Below are 19,988 nucleotides of genomic sequence, written 5' to 3'. Positions count from 1 at the left end.
GACCATTGAAGAACAGCATGAAAGGGGGCTAACAAAGCATGCAGAGAAACAGATGGACTACAGTCAGTAATTGTAGAACTACAAAGTGGAGCTGATAAAATGGACAGTGAGTGTAGAAACAAGAAGGTGGTTTTACTGTTATGGCTGATCGGTGTATATTGTCAAGACTTTATCCTGGAAAAAAATACGTGCACACAGGACACCAGTCCATTAAGCACTTTGAGTAGCCAGTTGACCAACTGGTATATCTTTGGAAGGTAAGTGAATAACCTAAAGAAATTCCATGTAGACAAAGAAAAAAAAACATCCAAAGCTCCATATCAAACCTTGGCTACCAGCTAGACCACTGAGCAGATAAATCCTTGATTGTGGTTGCATGGAAACATCATTTGAAGGTAAAAATTTAATAATAATAATAATAATAGATGTTTTTACACTGCTTTATCCTGGTCAGGGTCACAGTGGGTCTAGCTTCCCCGGAATCATTGGGCGCATTGCGTAAAACAGAAATATTAATACACTATTATTGTTATTATTATTATTAAAACAATTACAAAAAAATTTATAATAGTGACTTTGTGGCATGGTTGTTGGTGCCAGTTGGGCTGGATTAAGTATACACAAAAAATGCTGATCGACTAGGATTAACATGTTAAACAGTCTTTAGAATTTACATAGAAAGGTGGGAAGGCAAAAACAAGGGCGAGGCCAGTTTGTTTATTAGGATTTTAACGTCATGTTTTACACTTTGGTTACATTCAAAGTGTCATCTTAATGCAATCTTAACCACATCTTAATGCAATAAACCAACTTTGGGATGTGGTGATTTTAAAACATTGTGTAATCCATGCCACAAAGAACTGAAGCTGTTCTACCCAGTGTAAGTAAGGTTGTTCTAATAAAGAAATATGTTTCATTTTTCTATGTAGCTTAAAATGCATAGTTTACAATACATAGTGTGTGGTGGGTAGAGTACATTCCGAGGTCCCATGTTGAATGGCTGAAGAATTAGGAATTACAATTCAATTAAATGACACAGAGGGGAGTCAAATTATTGTTATTTTTAGCCATTTAAACAGACGACCTCTGAATTGGCATATAATGGAACAATTTGTTCCTAAAGTACCAAAGAACCCTCTATTTCCTTGGCTGCTCCTGTTAGGGGTCGCCGGCGGATCGTGATCCGCATTATTGATTTGGCAGTTTTATTGCCAGATGCTCTTCCCGACACAACCCTCCATATTTATCCGGGCTTGGGACCGGCACTACAATGCAGTACAATTCAGTGTCTATAGTTAGCCTGGAGAACATGCAAACTCCGCACAGAAAGGTTCCGGACCGCCCCACCTGGGGATCAAACCCAGAACCTTCTTGCTGTGAGGCAACAGTGCTACCCACTTAGCCACCGTGCCGCCCAAAGTACCAAAAAACCCTCATCTTGCTTTAATCCCTATTCACAAGTTGTTGTTTTTTTCCTTTTAAACAAAGTTAAGGTCAAAAGTTAACATACACCAGTAAGTAACATACATGACATGAAGGTCTTGGGATTGTATTTTATTTCTGCAGCTTGTAATTAAATAATATAACACAATTACACAATACAAAGATTAATAAAAAGGAACGTAAAACCTAATGACATTATATAAAATAAAATTCAATATATAAATATAGCAGTCAAAGGTTTACATACACTTATAAAAATCCTGGGATTAACATTTACATTAGATCACAAACACAGCAGCCTAATTCCTAATTTGGTGGTGTTTAACTTGTAGCATGGTCTCCTAATTACTTATTTATGATTATGACTGGCTACTGATGTTCATTTCTAGATGCCAATATAAATAGGGTTGACTTCACGGACAGTAGTATCTTAGTGGGTAGAGCTTTGGGCCCTTTGAGTAGCCAGTTGACCAAATGGCTTATCTTTGGGAGGTAAGCAAATAACCTGAAGAAATTCCATTTAGACAATATTCATTTTAGGTTTGTTTTTCTGTGGGTGAGTGATTAAAGCACATACGTCTTCCAAATCTTTCACAAATATTTTAGGTCACAAACACACACGACAGCCTAATTACTAATTTGGTGGTGTTTAACTTGTAGCATGTTATCCTAATTCCTTATTTATGATTAGCTACAGATGTTTGTTCTAGATGTCAATATAAATAAGGCATGGATGACTTCACAGACAGTAGTATCCTAGTGGGTGCACTTCGCAGTTCTAAAATTACTGACTGTAGTCCATCTGTTTCTCTGCAAGCTTTGTTTGCCCTCTTTCATGCTGTTCTTCAATGGTCAGGACTCTCCCAAGACCACTACAGAGCAGGTATTATTTGGGTGGTGGATCATTCTCAGCACTGCAGTGACACTGACATGGTGGTAGTGTGTTAGTGTGTGTTGTGCTGGTATGAGTGGATAAGACACAGCAATGCTGATGGAGTTTTTAAACACCCCACTGTAGCACTGTCGCCTCACAGCAAGAAGGTCCTGGGTTCGATCCCCAGTCCTTTCTGTGTGGAGTTTGAACGTTCTCCCCGTGTCTGCGTGGGTTTCCTCCGGGTGCTCCGGTTTCCTCCCACAGTCCAAAGACACGCAAATAAGGTGAACTGGAGACACTAAATTGCCCATGACTGTGTTTGATATAACCTTGTGTAAACTGATGAATTTTGTGTAATGAGTGGCTACCGTTCCTGTCATGAATGTAGCCAAAGTGTAAAACATGACGTTAAAATCCTAATAAACAAACAAACACCCCACTGTCACTGCTGGACTGAGAATAGTCCAACCAAAAATATCCAGCCAACAGCTCCCCGTAGGCTCAAACAGCATCAATAGTTGAGCGGTCGTCTCTGACTTTACATCTACAAGGTGGACCAACTAGGTAAAAGTGTCTAATAGAGTGGACAGTGAGTGGACACGGTATTTAAAAACTCATACACACACACACTAACACACCACCACCATGTCAGTGTCACTGCAGTGCTGAGAATGATCCACCACCTAAATAATACCTGCTCTGTAGTGGTCCTGACCATTGAAGAACAGAGTAAAAGGAGGTTGAAAAAGTATGTAGAGAAACAGATGGACTACAGTCAGTAATTGTAGAACTACATAGTGGAGCTGATAAAATGGACAGTGAGTGTAGAAACAGACTGTTAAGTCGGGCTGAGTTAAAATGTGTCTGCATAGCAGCGCATGTGTCTTGCAGTGTTATTTCACCGATGCTCGAACGAGCCTGCGCGCTGATTCGTGAATCGTTTGTTTACACTGAATCTGAGCGATTTAATTGGACGGTGGTGGGTAACGCCCACAAACAGTCGAGGCGGAGTTGAGACCTTGAGAGATATTACAGGCCGGGAGAAAGATGTAGGTGTCAAGCTGTTCGATATGTAGAAAGATATACAGTATTAAAGAGCTTTATAAAAGTCAATTCCCTGTGTTTTGTCTGTACTTTCGGACTCGGTCACACTGCGGTCGGATTGCTTGAATGTTCTTTGCCTAAGGTTTATCCAAATATTCCAATCACGCATGATGCTTGTTTGTAAACGACATATTAATTCGGGTAGAAATCGACACATGAACCGCGGAGTGTAAATGGAACGGCGTGAGCGTTTCATAACGGAGGGGAGGGATGAGCCAGACAGATCTAAAAAATGCGAGACAGTCGCTTTCGGGAAAGAGAAATGGTCCCGAGCTGGAAGAAGAGAAAGAGGGGGGAGAGAGTGCGAGAGAAAGAGAGATGGAGGAGGCGGGGGGAGACGAGTCTTGCGGCTCTGCTGTGCGGGGACTGGACGGAGCCTCATGCGCTGGACCGGCAGCGCCAACAGGCAGCGCCGGCTGGCCAACGTTCAACCCTCCTCCCCTCGTTTCATACATACAAGCCAGTGTCCTACAACGCCAGGCTGCGACAGATCACTCACCGGATCGTCTCTGCGTCCATCAGCCACCAATATAGGTGCGATCGAGACAGGTAAACTATCTTAAAGCACGGTTTGTTTGGATACATTTGTCTATGTAGACTAGACAAGTGCGTGGTGGGTAGAGTACATTCCGAGGTCGCCTTGTTGAATGGCTTAAGATTAAGAAATTAGTGAGTCAAATTTCTTTTATATTTAACTATTTAAAAACACGACCTCGTGTGTTATCCAATATATAGCGCACTTCTTAATCCATATTCTATTCCCTTGCACAAAAGCGTATAAAATTCCAATTCTAATGCTTTGTTTCTAAAGTAGATCTGTCTCGCATGCTTGGGTGAATTCAGTCGCCTGCTTGGTCCTAGGGTTGGGTTAAGAACATATTTCCGTGGTCGGATCCCCCTCACCAAAACAGCCAATTCGCTTTAATTTAAAATCTAGTGTTATTTGTTTATAATACGAGTCCAATCCAAGCGCAAAAAGTCAATCTGATCGCGCAAAGTCGATCCGATCGCTTCACTTCCAGTCCTCATGCGGATGTGTCTGTGTTGGAGCAAAACCGGCCGCCTCCGGTTAGCCATCAGGGAGCTCCGGTTAAACACCTCCCAGCACGCGCTTCGTCCTTTCGCTTAACTCGACACATCCGAGCCGCCGATCGCAGCAGAATTTCGAATCCCACGTCCCACATCAGACCGATGTCCTTGGATTAAATCGGGTAAGTTTACAAAGCGATTTGAATACGAGTTTAAATAATTCTTTAGCTTGCTGAGGCGAGCACGGAGGAGTGAAAGCATGGCGGCTCTCTAACAGTCGTCACGCCTGCGAGCACCACCGACGGCATTTTCTCGCTTGTTCGTGTTTCCTTTCATTAAATCCCGCTTCTAAACTTGTTAACGTGTTAATATTTTTAACCCGTATACAATTTAAATAAACACGACATAGCGTTCAGATAGTTTACTTTCCCCCTTAATATGTGTTCATCTTCCTCCACCACATTGCATTGTATACAGCCAGCTTCCAGTCCTAGCAGCCGCCATACGGCAACCATTACCTCGCCTTCACCCCTGTATTACTGACGCCGGTTTACTCACGGATTAACACACGAAATTCACGGTAAGACCTGTTATGTAATAGGTTTAAAAACTTAAAACAGTACGTTGGCGCTATATTAACCGTATTTTGGGTTGTTTTGGGCGAATTTGTGCTTATTTTACCGTCAACGGTAGGCACCCAAGCTAGCTTTCTTTAAAAGCCTTGCTACTAGTGTAGGTCAGCCATAGGACGCTTAGCACTCTGTGAATGCTTGAAAGGTCAATTGTTATTTAAAAAAGACAAACACTACATTTACACAACTATGTTAGTTTAACACATTCTGTTTACGTGTTAAATCTATATTCATATTTATTCTAGTTAAAGGGCAAAACGAGTATTTTAGTTTAGTTACAATGAGCTGTATGATATTTAAGTTCATCCACCTTTGTCGGTTTACTTGAGGCTTTTTTATATTCAAATTCAAATTATTTCATACTTTTTCCCCTTTTTTGCACAAACTAGCCTCAATTGGTGATATAAAGTGCGTTTTAAGTCTTTTTTGTTGTATTAAAACTATTTTAGGATATTAAAAAGACAAATATATACACAAAACGACGGGCTGTATGGAACACTGGTAGTGAGTCAGTACCAATACAGTGCCACAACCTGTATTCTTCATACAAGTGTACATTTTATCCTCATACTTTATACTCTTTATTTCATGGGTAAATGTGTGGGTTTTTTTTTTTTGTTAAAAATGCAGAATTATATTTGTTTTGTTGACCCACATACTGTGTAAAGCTGAACTTTACTGGTCAGTGTTCTGGTCAGTAAAACCAAATTTAACGTGCACTTTTATCCTGTTCTGTATTAGTAAACTAAGAGTCCATGCATTTACTATATCTATATATACAGTACAAACAGCAGCAGAGGACCTGACAAAGGAATGATCATGCTGTAGACAGCCTACAGGCACTGTACGGATTGCTGTTAGGGCTACCATTGTTCAATACAATGCGTCAGCCAGTGGATGTTTGACTTAGTCGAAATATAAGAAATTAGAGCTAAAAATGCAATTAAGACCCAAATCAATGGATTTGGACTTAGCATCCAGATACTGTATCGATAAAAACGGCCTTGTTTTAGTTCTGGAGGTAAGGGGGACCTGAAGCTAGCCTGTTTTAACCGTGTGTTATGTGTAAGTCAGCCATAGCCGTAATATATGTATATATGATTATAAGTCAATTTTGTGTCCTTATAAGGTAAGATAACGCATGATGGTATTTTGCTCGACTAGTCCCAACCTAGCTTAACACGACGTTTAGTCACCGACGCCTGTTCTTTTACGAAATTGCACTATATTAGAATCTGGTTTCCCCCAATTTAGTTTAAATGTGGTATATATTATATGTTTAGCATTTTAGTAAGTATTAACACGATATTTAGGCATTTTTACTGTCAGATATATGTGTTCATCCGCCGCCATTATGAGCACAGCTTCAGTCAGGTAATGGCTGCGCCTCGAATGGGAAAACTGTCGAGTCATTTTGTGCCCAACTAAACCCGTTCCATACGCTACAATAACCAACAAACAAACATGTTATGTCTCAAAACACGACGTGCGTTCGAAAATGCCCGAATGTTTCGGGTGCTCGGTAGGTTTTTTTCCGCTCGGTCAGACCCAAAAGGGGCGAGCCGAGCAAGCCCCAGAATGGCGGAAGCGACGCCCGGCGCCCCGTTAGCATTGAGGCGGACTCGGGTTGGTGCAGGCTGTAGTTAGTCATGTCTCCCACTTGTCGCCTCGACCGAGAGAGAAAGCAAAGCGGATCCATTCCGTGATCAGCTGGTCGCCTGCAGCTGCCCCGTCCTCCCTCCTTTCCTTTCCTTTCCTTCCACACAGTCCATCCCAGCATCCGATCCGTCTTTCAGATCCGCCATTCCGCAGCCGCCGCGAGACGAGAAACAAAATGGGCGCATGCAAAAAAAAAAAAAAAAAAAAAAAAAATGCCTCCGCGCGCGCGTTGTCTTCTCAAAGTCTTGGAGCTGGAGAACAAAATGGAAGATGGACGCTTTTTGTAGCTCTGTTTCTTGTCGTGAGGGGAGTTATTTGAGATTTGAAGCAGTCACAGGAATGATGTGTGTGTCTCCCGATGCAGCGTAAACGGTTAGGGGCGGCGTAATGAACAACTATTATGTACAGGGCTGGGTTTTAATTCCACTATACAGTAAAGCACCCATTCCCTCAGGTTTTCATGAGCAGTTTCAAAAATCCGAATCTATTTTGATCTAAATTCCAGTTTACACTAACAAGAGTCGATTCATTTTAGTAATCATTAATGTATGTGTCAGTCATGACGTATTTTATGTCAAATTCTCTTATGTAAGTCAGTGGTTTCTCCTAAGACTCCCATTCCCTCAGGTTTTCACGACCAGTTTCAAAAATTCGAATTTATTTTGATCAAATTCCAGTTCACACTAACAAGAGTCGATTCATTTTAGTAATCATTAATGTATGTGTCAGTCATGGCGTATTTTATGTCAAATTCTCTTATGTAAGTCAGTGGTTTCTCCTAAGACTCCCATTCCCTCAGGTTTTCATGAGCAGTTTTAAAAATCCGAATCTATTTTGATCGAAATGCCAGTTCACACTATAACAGAAGTCCACTTATTTTAGTAATAATTAATGTATGTGTCAGTCATGACGTATTTTGTGTAAAATTCTTCTATGTAAGTCGGTGGTTTCTCTTGACACCCATTCTCTCAGGTTTTCATGGCCACTTTCAAAAATCGAATCTATTTTGATCGAAATTGCATTCATTTTAGTAATTGTTATGTATGTGTCAATTATGATGTGTTTTGTGTCGAATTCTTTTATATAAATCAGTGGTTCCTCTTAAGACAATGATTCTCAAAATTTTTGCAGCCAAGGACCCCTCAACCACCCAATATTTAGTTCATGAAAACAATTACTAATATATTAGACACATGAAGCAAGCCGTTCCCTCAGGTCCCTCAGGCCAGTTAAAAAAATTTGAATCTATTTTGATCAAAATTCCAGTTCACACTAACAAGAGTCGACTCATTTTTAGTAATCATTAATGTATGTGCCAGTCATGACGTATTTTGTGTCAAATTCTTTTATGTAAGTCAGTGGTTTCTCCTAAGACACCAATTCCCTCAGGTTTTCATGGTTAGTTTCAAAAATTTGAATCTATTTTGATCAAATTCCATTTCACACTTTCAGTAGTTCCTCTTTAGACGATGATTCTTAATGTTTTTGAAGCCAAGTACCCCTCAATAACCCAATATTTAATTTATGAAAACAATTACTTATATATTAGACACATGAAGCAACCCATTCCTCAGGTTTTCATGGCCAGTTTCAAACATTAGAATCTATTTTGATCGAAATTCCAGTTCACACTGTAACAAGAGTTGACTCATTTTAGTATTCATTAATGTATGGGTCAGTCATGACGTATTTTGTGTCAAATTCTTTTATTTAAGTCAGTAGTTCCTCTTAAGGCGATGGTTCTAAACCCCTCAACCACCCAATATTTCGTTTATGAAAACAATTACTTACATATTAGGCACACAAGACAAACATGCTTAATTATTTATGTATTTTATTTAAAATTTTCAAAATCAAGTGCATAAACAGTCGGGTCCAAAAGTCGGAGTCTTAAACAGAAGTGCTTCTATTTTCTGCATTTGTCTTTAATTTAGTGCAAATCTTAAACTTTGGCACTTTGCAACTATTATAAAAGCTCAAGAACTTAAACCTCTTGGCATTTCTGGAGCATTTGAAAATAAAGAAGCCCAAACATACTGGAAAATAACACAATGCTGTTTGGAATATTGTTGGACTCATGATAGAGGAATGTGATTATCAGATTATCAGATTTTGAGTCCATGCCAGTTTAAGTGCATGCAATAGAGGGATATACTAAACCTTAAAATGTTTTGTTGTGCACACTCATGTTATGAATCTTTTTTGTTTGTTTTAACCACATTGTAAAGAACGCTTTATTAGATTAAGATCTGGTTACTAAAAAGGCCAATAAAATAAACCAAACTTCATGTTCATGGAACGAGTTTGACATTTATTAGTGCTTTGTGATGTGGCATATTATAATGAACCCATCATTAAGGGTTGCAAATGGTTCATAAATTCAATGCTCAGTTAGTATAAGGGAGCCCAGTGTGTACCAAGAAAATTATCCACACACCATTACACCACCAACAACATGAATATTGGTGCAGGGTACGTTGGGTTGATGTATTTATGCTTTTTATATCAGATTAATCAAACCAGGCACAAGTGTAACCTAGTGAGGTCACTTCCATTGTGTAGCTCATCCACCTCTTACTCCTTTGAATTGCCCCTATTTTTACTTAACTTACCCTAGGGGATAAGTGTACTCCAGTTTGAAAAATGATACTGTCCACCACACCGAGCCTGTCCCCACTAACATAACCAAGCCCAAATACCATTTAAATATCGTGATGGTAGCAGTGATGTGATGTAGTTAAAAGGTGGTGTAATCCAAGAACCTACAAAAACATGTCTGCCAAAAACATGAGTGACTATGCTTACTGTCAAGCTAGCTTTACATGTCTATTTGCTTAGAGGCTACAGTGTCAGAAAACCCTGGTTTAAGGATCCAAAATTGGAGCAGGAGCTTCTTTCTGGCCGGCATCCTCTAAGACAATGCCAATTTAAAACTCGCGTGACTGAGACGAATTATTGCAAAAAATGTGACGCTGTCCAATAGGGATGTCCCGATCACGTTTTTTTTGTTCCCGATCTTTAATTTTGATCCCGATCCGATACCAATTCTCAAACCGATGCTTGTATTTTCTAGATATTGTCTAGATAAGAACTAGATGACACTGTTTACACAGTGCACACTTCAAGTACATTACAGTTATTCAAATTAATCCAATGTACATGTTTAACAACTGAATAGCTCTGCAGTGCTGTAGGAAAAAAATTGCCTGCATCCAAGCTATTGCTTAATGTTCTTTTACAAAATAAAAGTAAACAAACCTAGTGCAGCATTGTAGTAAAAATGAAGTGAGATAATTACAGTTTCACTTTGAACTTTATATTCAAAGAACATAATTCTGTGTAATGCAGTGATACACTAAAAATGAACAAAAATCTCCACTCACAAGTGGTGTAGCAGCTTAACTTGAATATAAAAAAACAAATAAGTTACTTAACAGCATTACAGTAAAACCTAAATACCAAAATAAAATGGAAAGTCACTCTTTTGTTATGAAGGAAAGCCAGTTCTTAAAGTGCTTGTATTGTGACAATGGTTTGATGGACGGGTCTACACAAAGTGAGTGTGTTTTGACACTTTGGGGCTTCCATAGTGCATGGGATAGCGTGCTCGGCTTTGACTGTCCGCTATTCGGAACAGAATAAGTTAATAAAGTGTTTTGCTCCCGACAATTTGTGAATATACCGTGTATTTTATTTCTTTATTAAGCGAGTGCATCACTACGACGCTCGGTTACATAACTAAGCCAATCAGAGAGCTTGATACTGAGATGTCGTTCAGTCTTGTAACACGTAAACTCGTAAAAGCTGTATGTTATGGTCCTGAAGTTTTCATACTCGGATTAAAAGTTATTGTTTTGTAAACCGGAGTGATCCTCGACTCACACACCATATAAACATTAAAATTCTACAGTAATGAACGCAGCTCTGCTCCTACCGCCTCGTGAAACGCTCGCATTACAGACATTACACCACTGTTGGACTCGTTTCACTTTCCAATTTAAAGTATTTCCACACAGCGGACATGCTGACGTAAAACAAAAGATCGGGTTATGATCGGCATTAGTAAAGCCGATTTCCGATCAGTTAAAAATGCCATGATCGGCCCCGATCCCGATCTGTGAGATCGGATCGGGACATCCCTACTGTCCAATCATCTAATTCCAATCACAGCAAGAAAGAACAGATGTTCGAAAACCTAGTGAGCTGCCTTGCTGTCTTACTGCCTACATAGGCAGGATTCTAATAAGTCATTGACTTAAGTCAGGTTATTCGGACGTGGTACTTAGACAGCAATTCCAAGCTTACTAAGCTAACACAGTTAGCATCATGCCATTCAAATCAATGCGATGAGGTCACACAACGTGCTAGCATGTCAAAAGTTTCGATACGATGTATCTAGAAACCCAACTCTGGTGCGCTAGCGTACTTTACCGCTGCGCCACCTGAGCGGCGCGAATTACAATTCTTAATAGAAAATATACTTAAGTAAAAGTAAAATTACTGGTTGTAAAATCTACTTTAAAAAGTACAAGTACACAAAAAGACTATTCAATTACAGTAACGCGAGTAAATGTAATTCATTACTTTTCACCTCTGGTTTTCGAACACACCCATTCTGATTATTAGGGAACAGAAAACTTCCAGTGTGTTAATTTTTTATTTTAATGATATCTATCCTTATATTTTCCAGTTCTATTGCTGATTAAGGTTACAAATTTGGCTTATCCTCTAGGTCATGCATAAAGAAAATGTATTTTATGGCTAAAAAAAATGCGCACTATCTCTTACTGTCTCTTTTTGTGTATCCAGAGGTAATATTCAAAAATGAATGGAGACATGGATTCTACAAGTAAAGAGCAAGGTAATACAGAACTGCCCGTTCCTTCAGAGTGTGCACTTATTTCAAATTGTCATCCATATTATAGAAACATAAATTATAAACATCTACTTGACCTTTTTATTACAGCAGTTTGGGCCCAGGATGATTTGCTAAAGCTTCTGGATGCCATGAAAGTAAACCTGCCAGAGAAGGACCTGACCAAGTACAAGACAACCGAAACCCATCTGAACTGGGAGAAGGTTGCCTTTAACACGTACTCTGGTGAGATGTGCAAACAAAAATGGCTTGAGGTCTCAAGAGAGGTGAGTGGATTGTTTAAAAAAAATACAATTACCATAGTAATGTTGGGAGGTACAGGGGTTGGACAATGAAACTGAAACACCTGGTTTTAGACCACAATAATTTATTAGTATGGTGTAGGGCCTCCTTTTGCGGCCAATACAGCATCAATTCGTCTTGGAAATGACATATACAAGTCCTGCACAGTGGTCAGAGGGATTTTAAGCCATTCTTCTTGCAGGATAGTGGCCAGATCACTACGTGATGCTGGTGGAGGAAAACGTTTCCTGACTCGCTTCTCCAAAACACCCCAAAGTGGCTCAATAATATTTAGATCTGGTGACTGTGCAGGCCATGGGAGATGTTCAACTTCACTTTCATGTTCATCAAACCAATCTTTCACCAGTCTTGCTGTGTGTATTGGTGCATTGTCATCCTGATACACGGCACCGCCATTGGATGCACATGGTCCTCCAGAATGGTTCGGTAGTCCTTGGCAGTGACGCGCCCATCTAGCACAAGTATTGGGCCAAGGGAATGCCATGATATGGCAGCCCAAACCATCACTGATCCACCCCCATGCTTCACTCTGGGCATGCAACAGTCTGGGTGGTACGCTTCTTTGGGGCTTCTCCACACCGTAACTCTCCCGGATGTGGGGAAAACAGTAAAGTTGGACTCATCAGAGAACAATACATGTTTCACATTGTCCACAGCCCAAGATTTGCGCTCCTTGCACCATTGAAACCGACGTTTGGCATTGGCACGAGTGACCAAAGGTTTGGCTATAGCAGCCCGGCCGTGTATATCGACCCTGTGGAGCTCCCAATGGACAGTTCTGGTGGAAACAGGAGAGTTGAGGTGCACATTTAATTCTGCCGTGATTTGGGCAGCCGTGGTTTTATGTTTTTTGGATACAATCCGGGTTAGCACCCGAACATCCCTTTCAGACAGCTTCCTCTTGCGTCCACAGTTAATCCTGTTGGATGTGGTTTGTCCTTCTTGGTGGTATGCTGACATTACCCTGGATACCGTGGCTCTTGATACATCACAAAGACTTGCTGTCTTGGTCACAGATGCGCCAGCAAGACGTGCACCAACAATTTGTCCTCTTTTGAACTCTGGTATGTCACCCATAATGTTGTGTGCATTGCAATATTTTGAGCAAAACTGTGCTCTTACCCTGCTAATTGAACCTTCACACTCTGCTCTTACTGGTGCAATGTGCAATTAATGAAGATTGGCCACCAGACTGGTCCAATTTAGCCATGAAACCTCCCACACTAAAATGACAGGTGTTTCAGTTTCATTGTCCAACCCCTGTATACGAGTGGGTTCTAAGTTTGCCCCAGTACTATTTTTTGATAGGACTTTGAATATAAGGATAATCTAGGGCAGTTGTTCTTAACTAGAGGCCTCAGTAAGCCTGGGCGTGGGTCCTGTTGCATTAAAGTAAGAGTAAAAAAAAATTAGGGATGTCCCGATCCGATCTCAAAGATCAGAATTGGGGCCGATAAAGGCATTTTTTAACTGATCGGTATCGGCTTTACTAAGGCCGATCCTAAGCCCGATCCTTTGTTTTACGTCAGCATGTCCGCTGTGTGGAAATACCTTAAATTGGAAAGTGAAACAAGTCCAACAGCAAAGTGTAATGTCTGCAATGCGAGCGTTTCAAGAGGCGGTAGGAGCAGAGCTGCGTTTATTACTGTAGAATTTTATTATTTATATGGTGTGAGTCAAGGATCACTCCGGTTTACAAAACAACGTAGTGATGCACTTGCTTAATAAAGAAATAAATACACGGTATATTCACAAATTGTCGGGAGCATAACACTTTATTAACTTCTTCTGTTACGGTACCGAATAGTGGACAGCTAGAGTCATTGCGTCAGCCAAGCACGCTTATTCCATGCAATATGGAAGCCCCAAAGGGTCAAAACACACTCGCATAGAAACGTCCGTCAAACCATTGTCACAACACAACCCCAGAAAAGTTTGTTGGTTACAACACGCATACAAGTACGCGAACTATCATTTAACCAAACGATCTACAATTACTACCAATCTGATACGGCACCTAAAAAATAAACACTCAGTTGAATACAGCGAGTTTATTATTATATAATGAGAAGAGGAACCGGCTGTCCGCTAACACGCCAGAGATGCTGATTTTCCCCAAAAAGAACCTTCACTTCATTTTGAGTGTTCTAGTTTTACTACTACAATGCTGCACTAAGTTTGTTTACTTTTATTTTGTAAAAATGAAAGAACATTAAGCAATAGCTTGGATGCAGGTATTTTTTTCCCTACAGCACTGCAGAGCTATTCAGTTGTTAAACATATACATTGGATTAATTTGAATAACTGTAATGTACTTGAAGTGTGCACTGTGTGAACAGTGTTATCTAGTTCTTATCTAGACCAGTGTTTCTCAACCTTTTTTCAGTCACGGCACCCTTTAAAAGTATGCAAAATCTCAAGTCACCCCAGTCTAAAATGTATTAAAAAACTTACACTCTGCATCCCTCGGACTGCTAACACACACGCACGCACACCATAAGGTGTCATTTAGGGAGGGAGGGGTAAACGTGACTTACTTTTAATGGGAAACCTGAGCCTGGGATGATGCACACTATCGCCCTGTTCTGGCAGGGATGGATGAGAGGCAGAAACGGAGCTCCTGGTCCAGAGCCCTCAGTCGCTCCCTGTACTTGTTCTTGATGTAAGTTAGACTCGAAAAGCTCAGTTCGCGCCATGAACGAATCAGATTTAACATAATTAAACAAGTTTATAGTTTATTTCTCAATTATTTGTCATTATACTAAGAGCACTGCTTCTTTTCTGCATGTTCTCTCTGTAGCTCGGTTACGGCTCTCTCAACTCAAACTCAAAAGAAGCTTTATCGGCATGACAAATAAAGACATTCGTATTGCCAAAGCGACCGACTCGGTTCCTTTTGTTAATTTTTATATACAGTGCCTTGCAAAAGTATTCAGCCCCCTTGAACTTTTCAACCATTTGCCACATTTCAGGCTTCAAACATAATGATATGAAATTTTAATTTTTTGTGAAGAATCAACAACAAGTGGGACACAATCGTGAAGTAGAGCGAAATTTATTGGATATTTTAAACTTTTTTTAGAAATAAAAAACTAAAAAGTGGGGCGTGCAATATTATTCAGCCCCTTTACTTTCAGTGCAGCAAACTCACTCCAGAAGTTCAGTGAGGATCTCTGAATGATCCAATGTTGACCTAAATGACTGATGGTGATAAATAGAATCCACCTGTGTGTAATCAAGTCTCCGTATAAATGCACCTGCTCTGTGATAGTCTCAGAGTTCTGTTTAAAGCGCAGAGAGCATCATGAAGACCAAGGAACACACCAGGCAGGTCCGAGATACTGTTGTGGAGAAGTTTAAAGCCGGATTTGGATACAAAAAGATTTCCCAAGCTTTAAACATCTCAAGGAGCACTGTGCAAGCGATCATATTGAAATGGAAGGAGTATCAGACCACTGCAAATCTACCAAGACCCGGCCGTCCCTCTAAACTTTCAGCTCAAACAAGGAGAAGACTGATCAGAGATGCAGCCAAGAGGCCCATGATCACTCTGAATGAACTGCAGAGATCTACAGCTGAGGTGGGAGACTCTGTCCATAGGACACAATCAGTCGTACACTGCACAAATCTGGCCTTTATGGAAGAGTGGCAAGAAGAAAGCCATTTCTCAAAGATATCTATAAAAAGTCACCTGGGAGACACATCAAACATGTGGAAGAAGGTGCTCTGGTCAGATGAAACCAAAATCGAACTTTTTGGCCACAATGCAAAACATTATGTTTGGCGTAAAAGCAACACAGCTCATCACCCTGAACACACCATCCCCACTGTCAAACATGGTGGTGGCAGCATCATGGTTTGGGCCTGTTTTTCTTCAGCAGGGACAGGGAAGATGGTTAAAATTGATGGGAAGATGGATGGAGCCAAATACAGGACCATTCTGGAAGAAAACCTGTTGCAGTCTGCAAAAGACCTGAGACTGGGACGGAGATTTATCTTCCAACAAGACAATGATCCAAAACATAAAGCAAAATCTACAATGGAATGGTTCACAAATAAACGTATCCAGGTGTTAGAATGGCCAAGTCAAAGTCCAGACCTGAATCCCATCGAGAATCTGTGGAAAGAGCTGAAAACTGCTGTTCACAAACGCTCTCCATCCAACCTCACTGAGCTCGAGCTGTTTTGCAAGGAAGAATGGGCAAAAATTTCTGTCTCTCGATGTGCAAAACTGATAGAGACATACCCCAAGCGACTTGCAGCTGTAATCGCAGCAAAAGGTGGCGCTACAAAGTATTAACGCAAGGGGGCTGAATAATATTGCACGCCCCACTTTTCAGTTTTTTATTTCTAAAAAAAGTTTAAAATATCCAATAAATTTAGTTCCACTTCACGATTGTGTCCCACTTGTTGTTGATTCTTCACAAAAAATTACAATTTCATATCGTTATGTTTGAAGCCTGAAATGTGGCAAAAGGTTGAAAAGTTCAAGGGGGCTGAATACTTTTGCAAGGCACTGTATAATCAGATCGTTCACGAATGACCCATCACTATCAGAATATTTTTGACGGCACCCCTGACGAAGCCAGACGGCACCCCAGGGTGCCGGTTGAGAAAGGCTGATCTAGACACTATCTAGAAAATACAAGTATTGGTTTGAGACTTGGTATCGGATCGGGATCAAAATTAATGATCGGGATCGGGAACAAAAAAACGTGATCGGGACATCCCTAAAAAAATATGATAGGATGTTGCCCTTGTGTTTTGTCTGCAGTCGTTGTGCTACTGTGTTTTTTTATATCCATGTCCTGGAAAAGTCACCTGACAGTTTTGTTTTACGGTACAAACCCTGTACTGGAATAACGACAATAAAACTGAATTGAATTTTGAGGTGTCAAATTTTGTACCTGACATGATTTTTGTTTCGCGCACAGATCCGTAAGTTCCGCACGCTGTCCGAGCTCATAGTGGATGCACAAGACTACATCAAGAATCCTTACAAAGGCAAAAAACTGAAGGTAAGCTGATTTTTCTCTGCCTCATTGTTTCTGCAGCACTGAAGTAAGCAAGTTGTTTTATATCCATACATTAGTACTTTGAATATATATTATACACAGGTCTGCACAATGTTATTATATACATCGATCAGGCATAACATCATGACCACCTTCTTAATGTTGTGTTGGTCCCCCTTTTGCTGCCAAAACAGCCCTGACCCGTCGAGGCACGGACTCCATTAGACCCCTTAAGGTGTGCTCTGGTATCTGGCACCAAGATGTTAGCAGCAGATCCTTTAACTCCTGTAAGCTGCGAGGTGGGGCCTCCATGGATCGGACTTGTTTGTCCAGCACATCCCACACATGCTTGATTGGATTGAGATCTGGGGAATTTAGAGGCCAAGTCAACAAATCAAACTCTTTGTTTGTTGTGCTCCTCAAACCATTCCTGGTCCAGTTCCGATGCACGTGCCCATTGTTGGCGCTTTCGGCAGTGGACGGGGGTCAGCATTGGCACCCTGACTGGTCTGCGACTATGCAGCCCCGTATGCATCAAACTGCACTGCTGTGTATTCTGACACCTTTCTATCAGAACCAGCATGAACTTCTTCAGCAATTTGAGCTACAGTAGCTCGTCTGTTGGATCCGACCACACGGGCTAGCCTTCGCTCCCCACGTGCATCAATGAGCCTTGACCGCCCATGACCCTGTCAGCGGTTTACCACCGTTCCTTCTTTGGACCACTTTTGATAGATACTGACCACTGCAGACCGGGAACACCCCAACAAGAGCTGCAGTTTTGGAGATGCTCTGACCCAGTCGTCTAGCCATCACAATTTGGCCCTTGTCAAAGTCGCTCAAATCCTTAATCCATTTTTCCTGCTTCTAACACATCAACTTAGAGGATAACATGTTCACTTGCTTCCTAATATATCCCACCCACTAACAGGTGCTGTGATGAAGAGATAATCAGTGTTATTCACAATAATGTTATGCCTGGTCGGTGTATATAGTGCCATATCGTGTACACATACCACTCACAAAATAACTAGCTTTTTTACATTCAGTATTTAATTTTTCTTTTAAGTGCCACTTTGCTTTTCTACAGAAACATCCGGACTTTCCCAAGAAGCCTCTGACACCATACTTCCGTTTCTTCATGGAAAAGAGAGCAAAGTATGCAAAGCTTCACCCAGAGATGAGCAACCTGGACCTTACAAAGATCCTCTCAAAGAAATACAGAGAACTGCCCGAACGTAAAAAGGTATGTTGAAACGCACTAAGAAAGTCTAGTTTGTCTAAACTACACAACATTATTTAAAGAGGATATACTGTAGGTTTGTAAATCTACAGTTAAAAAATTTTGAGAACACCTTGTTTTTAAAAATAATTAATAATAAAATACAAGGGTCGCTCAGGTGGCACAGCGGTAAAGTACGCTATGCACCAGTTGAGGTTGGGGTTTCGAATATATCGTATCGAATCTCAGCTCTGCCTTCCGACTGGGTTGGGTGGCTGCATGAACAACGATTGGCTGTTGTTCAGGGTCAGAGGGTAAGAAAGTCGGATCATAGGTCCTCATAACTATGGCGACTGATGGTGCCTGCACAGGGCTGAGGAATGATGCTGATGGGGGTGTGGCCCTCCGTGCACAGTGCCCGTCAAGTGTATGAACTCGACTTGTGCAGGTGAAAAATGCACTATCTGTGCTGACTGTGCGTACCGGAGGGGGCACAAGTCAGTTCAGAGGCGTCCTCAGTCAGCGGTGAAGGGTCGAATCAGTATAGAGGACGCATTCAGGGTAATTGGACACGACTAGACTGGGGGATAAAAATTGAGGGGGAAAAAAATACAAACAGCAGCGGGTCTCAGCAGTGCTGGCCGAGTGTCTACACAGACATGATCGGATATGTCTGCGGTGGATTGGTGCCCTGTCCAATTTGTTACTGCCTTGTGCCCACTGTTTCCTGGTGAAATCAGTTAATGGAAATGAAATGAAAATTGAACAAATACAAATTGAAATGTAATATTATTGTGAGCAATAATGGGGACCTCTTTTCTCACAATACACTTTGCTGTCTGTTGGTGCATCTGCACATTGACTAAGTTTTAGTTTATATGCCAAATGTAGCTTTAAAATGCCAATCTTTGCTTTAAAATGTGTTGGGTAAAGTTGTTTATGCTTTTTATTTGCAGGAAAAATATGTGAATGATTTTCTCAGAGAAAAAGAATCTTTTGAGGTTAACATGATGAAGTTCAAGTAAGTTTGATCTGTAAATTAGTAAGCTTTTATTTTTTTTATGTAGCCATCATTGATCATGTAACTAGATTGGGTTCCTAAGCTTTTATGTGTAATGTGTAGGGATGTAACGATACACTCTACCCACGATGCGATTCACGATACTGGGTTTACGATACGATCTTTTCCCCCAAATTTTTTGGCCAAGTATGTGGATACACACAAGGCATTTGTTTCCGGCTGATTGTATCTCTCTAGTAATAATACAGTGTACAGGCAATGTATACATTAAACACAAAAACACAAAAATTATACAAACTATAAGATTATATACAGGCAATATACAGATATGTAATTTAGCATCATGTGAAATATTTACAAAACAGTTAAGTGCACAGCATGTAGGATGAGTACTACAGTGTAGTCAATTGGCAGCAGATGAATATTGTTACGCTTAGGTCTGTATTATCAGTCATTTATTTATTTAGGAGGGAGACGGCCTGTGGGAAGAAACTGCTCTTGAATCTGGTGGTTTTAATGTGGATGGATCTATAGCGCCTGCCAGAGGGGAGGGGTTGAATGAAGTAATGGCCAGGGTGTGAGGAGTCAGTGATAATTTTCTCTGCCCGTTTAAATTTCAAATTATAAGTTTCCTTTTATTATTTCTCTTTAAAAAAATCAAATAAAATACTGTATTTTTGCTTTTATTTTTATCTTTTATTTATCTAAATAATGAATGCCCTTTTATTTTTGAGGTAGGTACAAACTACGCAAAACAATGCTGCACATTTCCCATTTTGTGTAAAAAAAACTGAAATGAAATAAATCCCA

The 19,988-nt window shown here is 40.5% G+C and overlaps 1 protein-coding gene across 7 annotated transcripts in view; it reads left to right on the top strand.

The window, feature by feature from the left end:
* Window positions 1–3,774: 3,774 nt before the first annotated feature.
* Window positions 3,775–19,988, top strand: part of ubtf (upstream binding transcription factor) — a 37,210-nt gene continuing 20,996 nt past the window's right edge. Inside the window, exons 1-7 of one of the 7 annotated variants that reach the window (XM_062985046.1) lie at window positions 4,506–4,632; window positions 4,928–5,030; window positions 11,551–11,602; window positions 11,711–11,883; window positions 16,855–16,938; window positions 18,026–18,181; window positions 19,114–19,178. In XM_062985046.1, coding sequence (XP_062841116.1) covers window positions 11,566–11,602; window positions 11,711–11,883; window positions 16,855–16,938; window positions 18,026–18,181; window positions 19,114–19,178 — 515 coding nt within the window. In that variant the 5' untranslated portion in view covers window positions 4,506–4,632; window positions 4,928–5,030; window positions 11,551–11,565. Of the gene's footprint in view, window positions 3,971–4,505; window positions 4,633–4,927; window positions 5,031–6,049; window positions 6,104–6,132; window positions 7,114–11,550; window positions 11,603–11,707; window positions 11,884–16,854; window positions 16,939–18,025; window positions 18,182–19,113; window positions 19,179–19,988 lie in introns of those variants that run through there. The other 6 variants (XM_062985040.1, XM_062985045.1, XM_062985042.1 and 3 more) reach the window with 6 other exon arrangements.

The sequence above is a fragment of the Trichomycterus rosablanca genome, chromosome 22, assembly GCF_030014385.1.
Source record: "Trichomycterus rosablanca isolate fTriRos1 chromosome 22, fTriRos1.hap1, whole genome shotgun sequence".
NCBI lineage: Eukaryota > Metazoa > Chordata > Actinopteri > Siluriformes > Trichomycteridae > Trichomycterus > Trichomycterus rosablanca.
The sequence above is the reverse complement of the archived record's forward strand: the minus strand, read 5'-3'. Positions and strand labels throughout refer to the sequence as shown.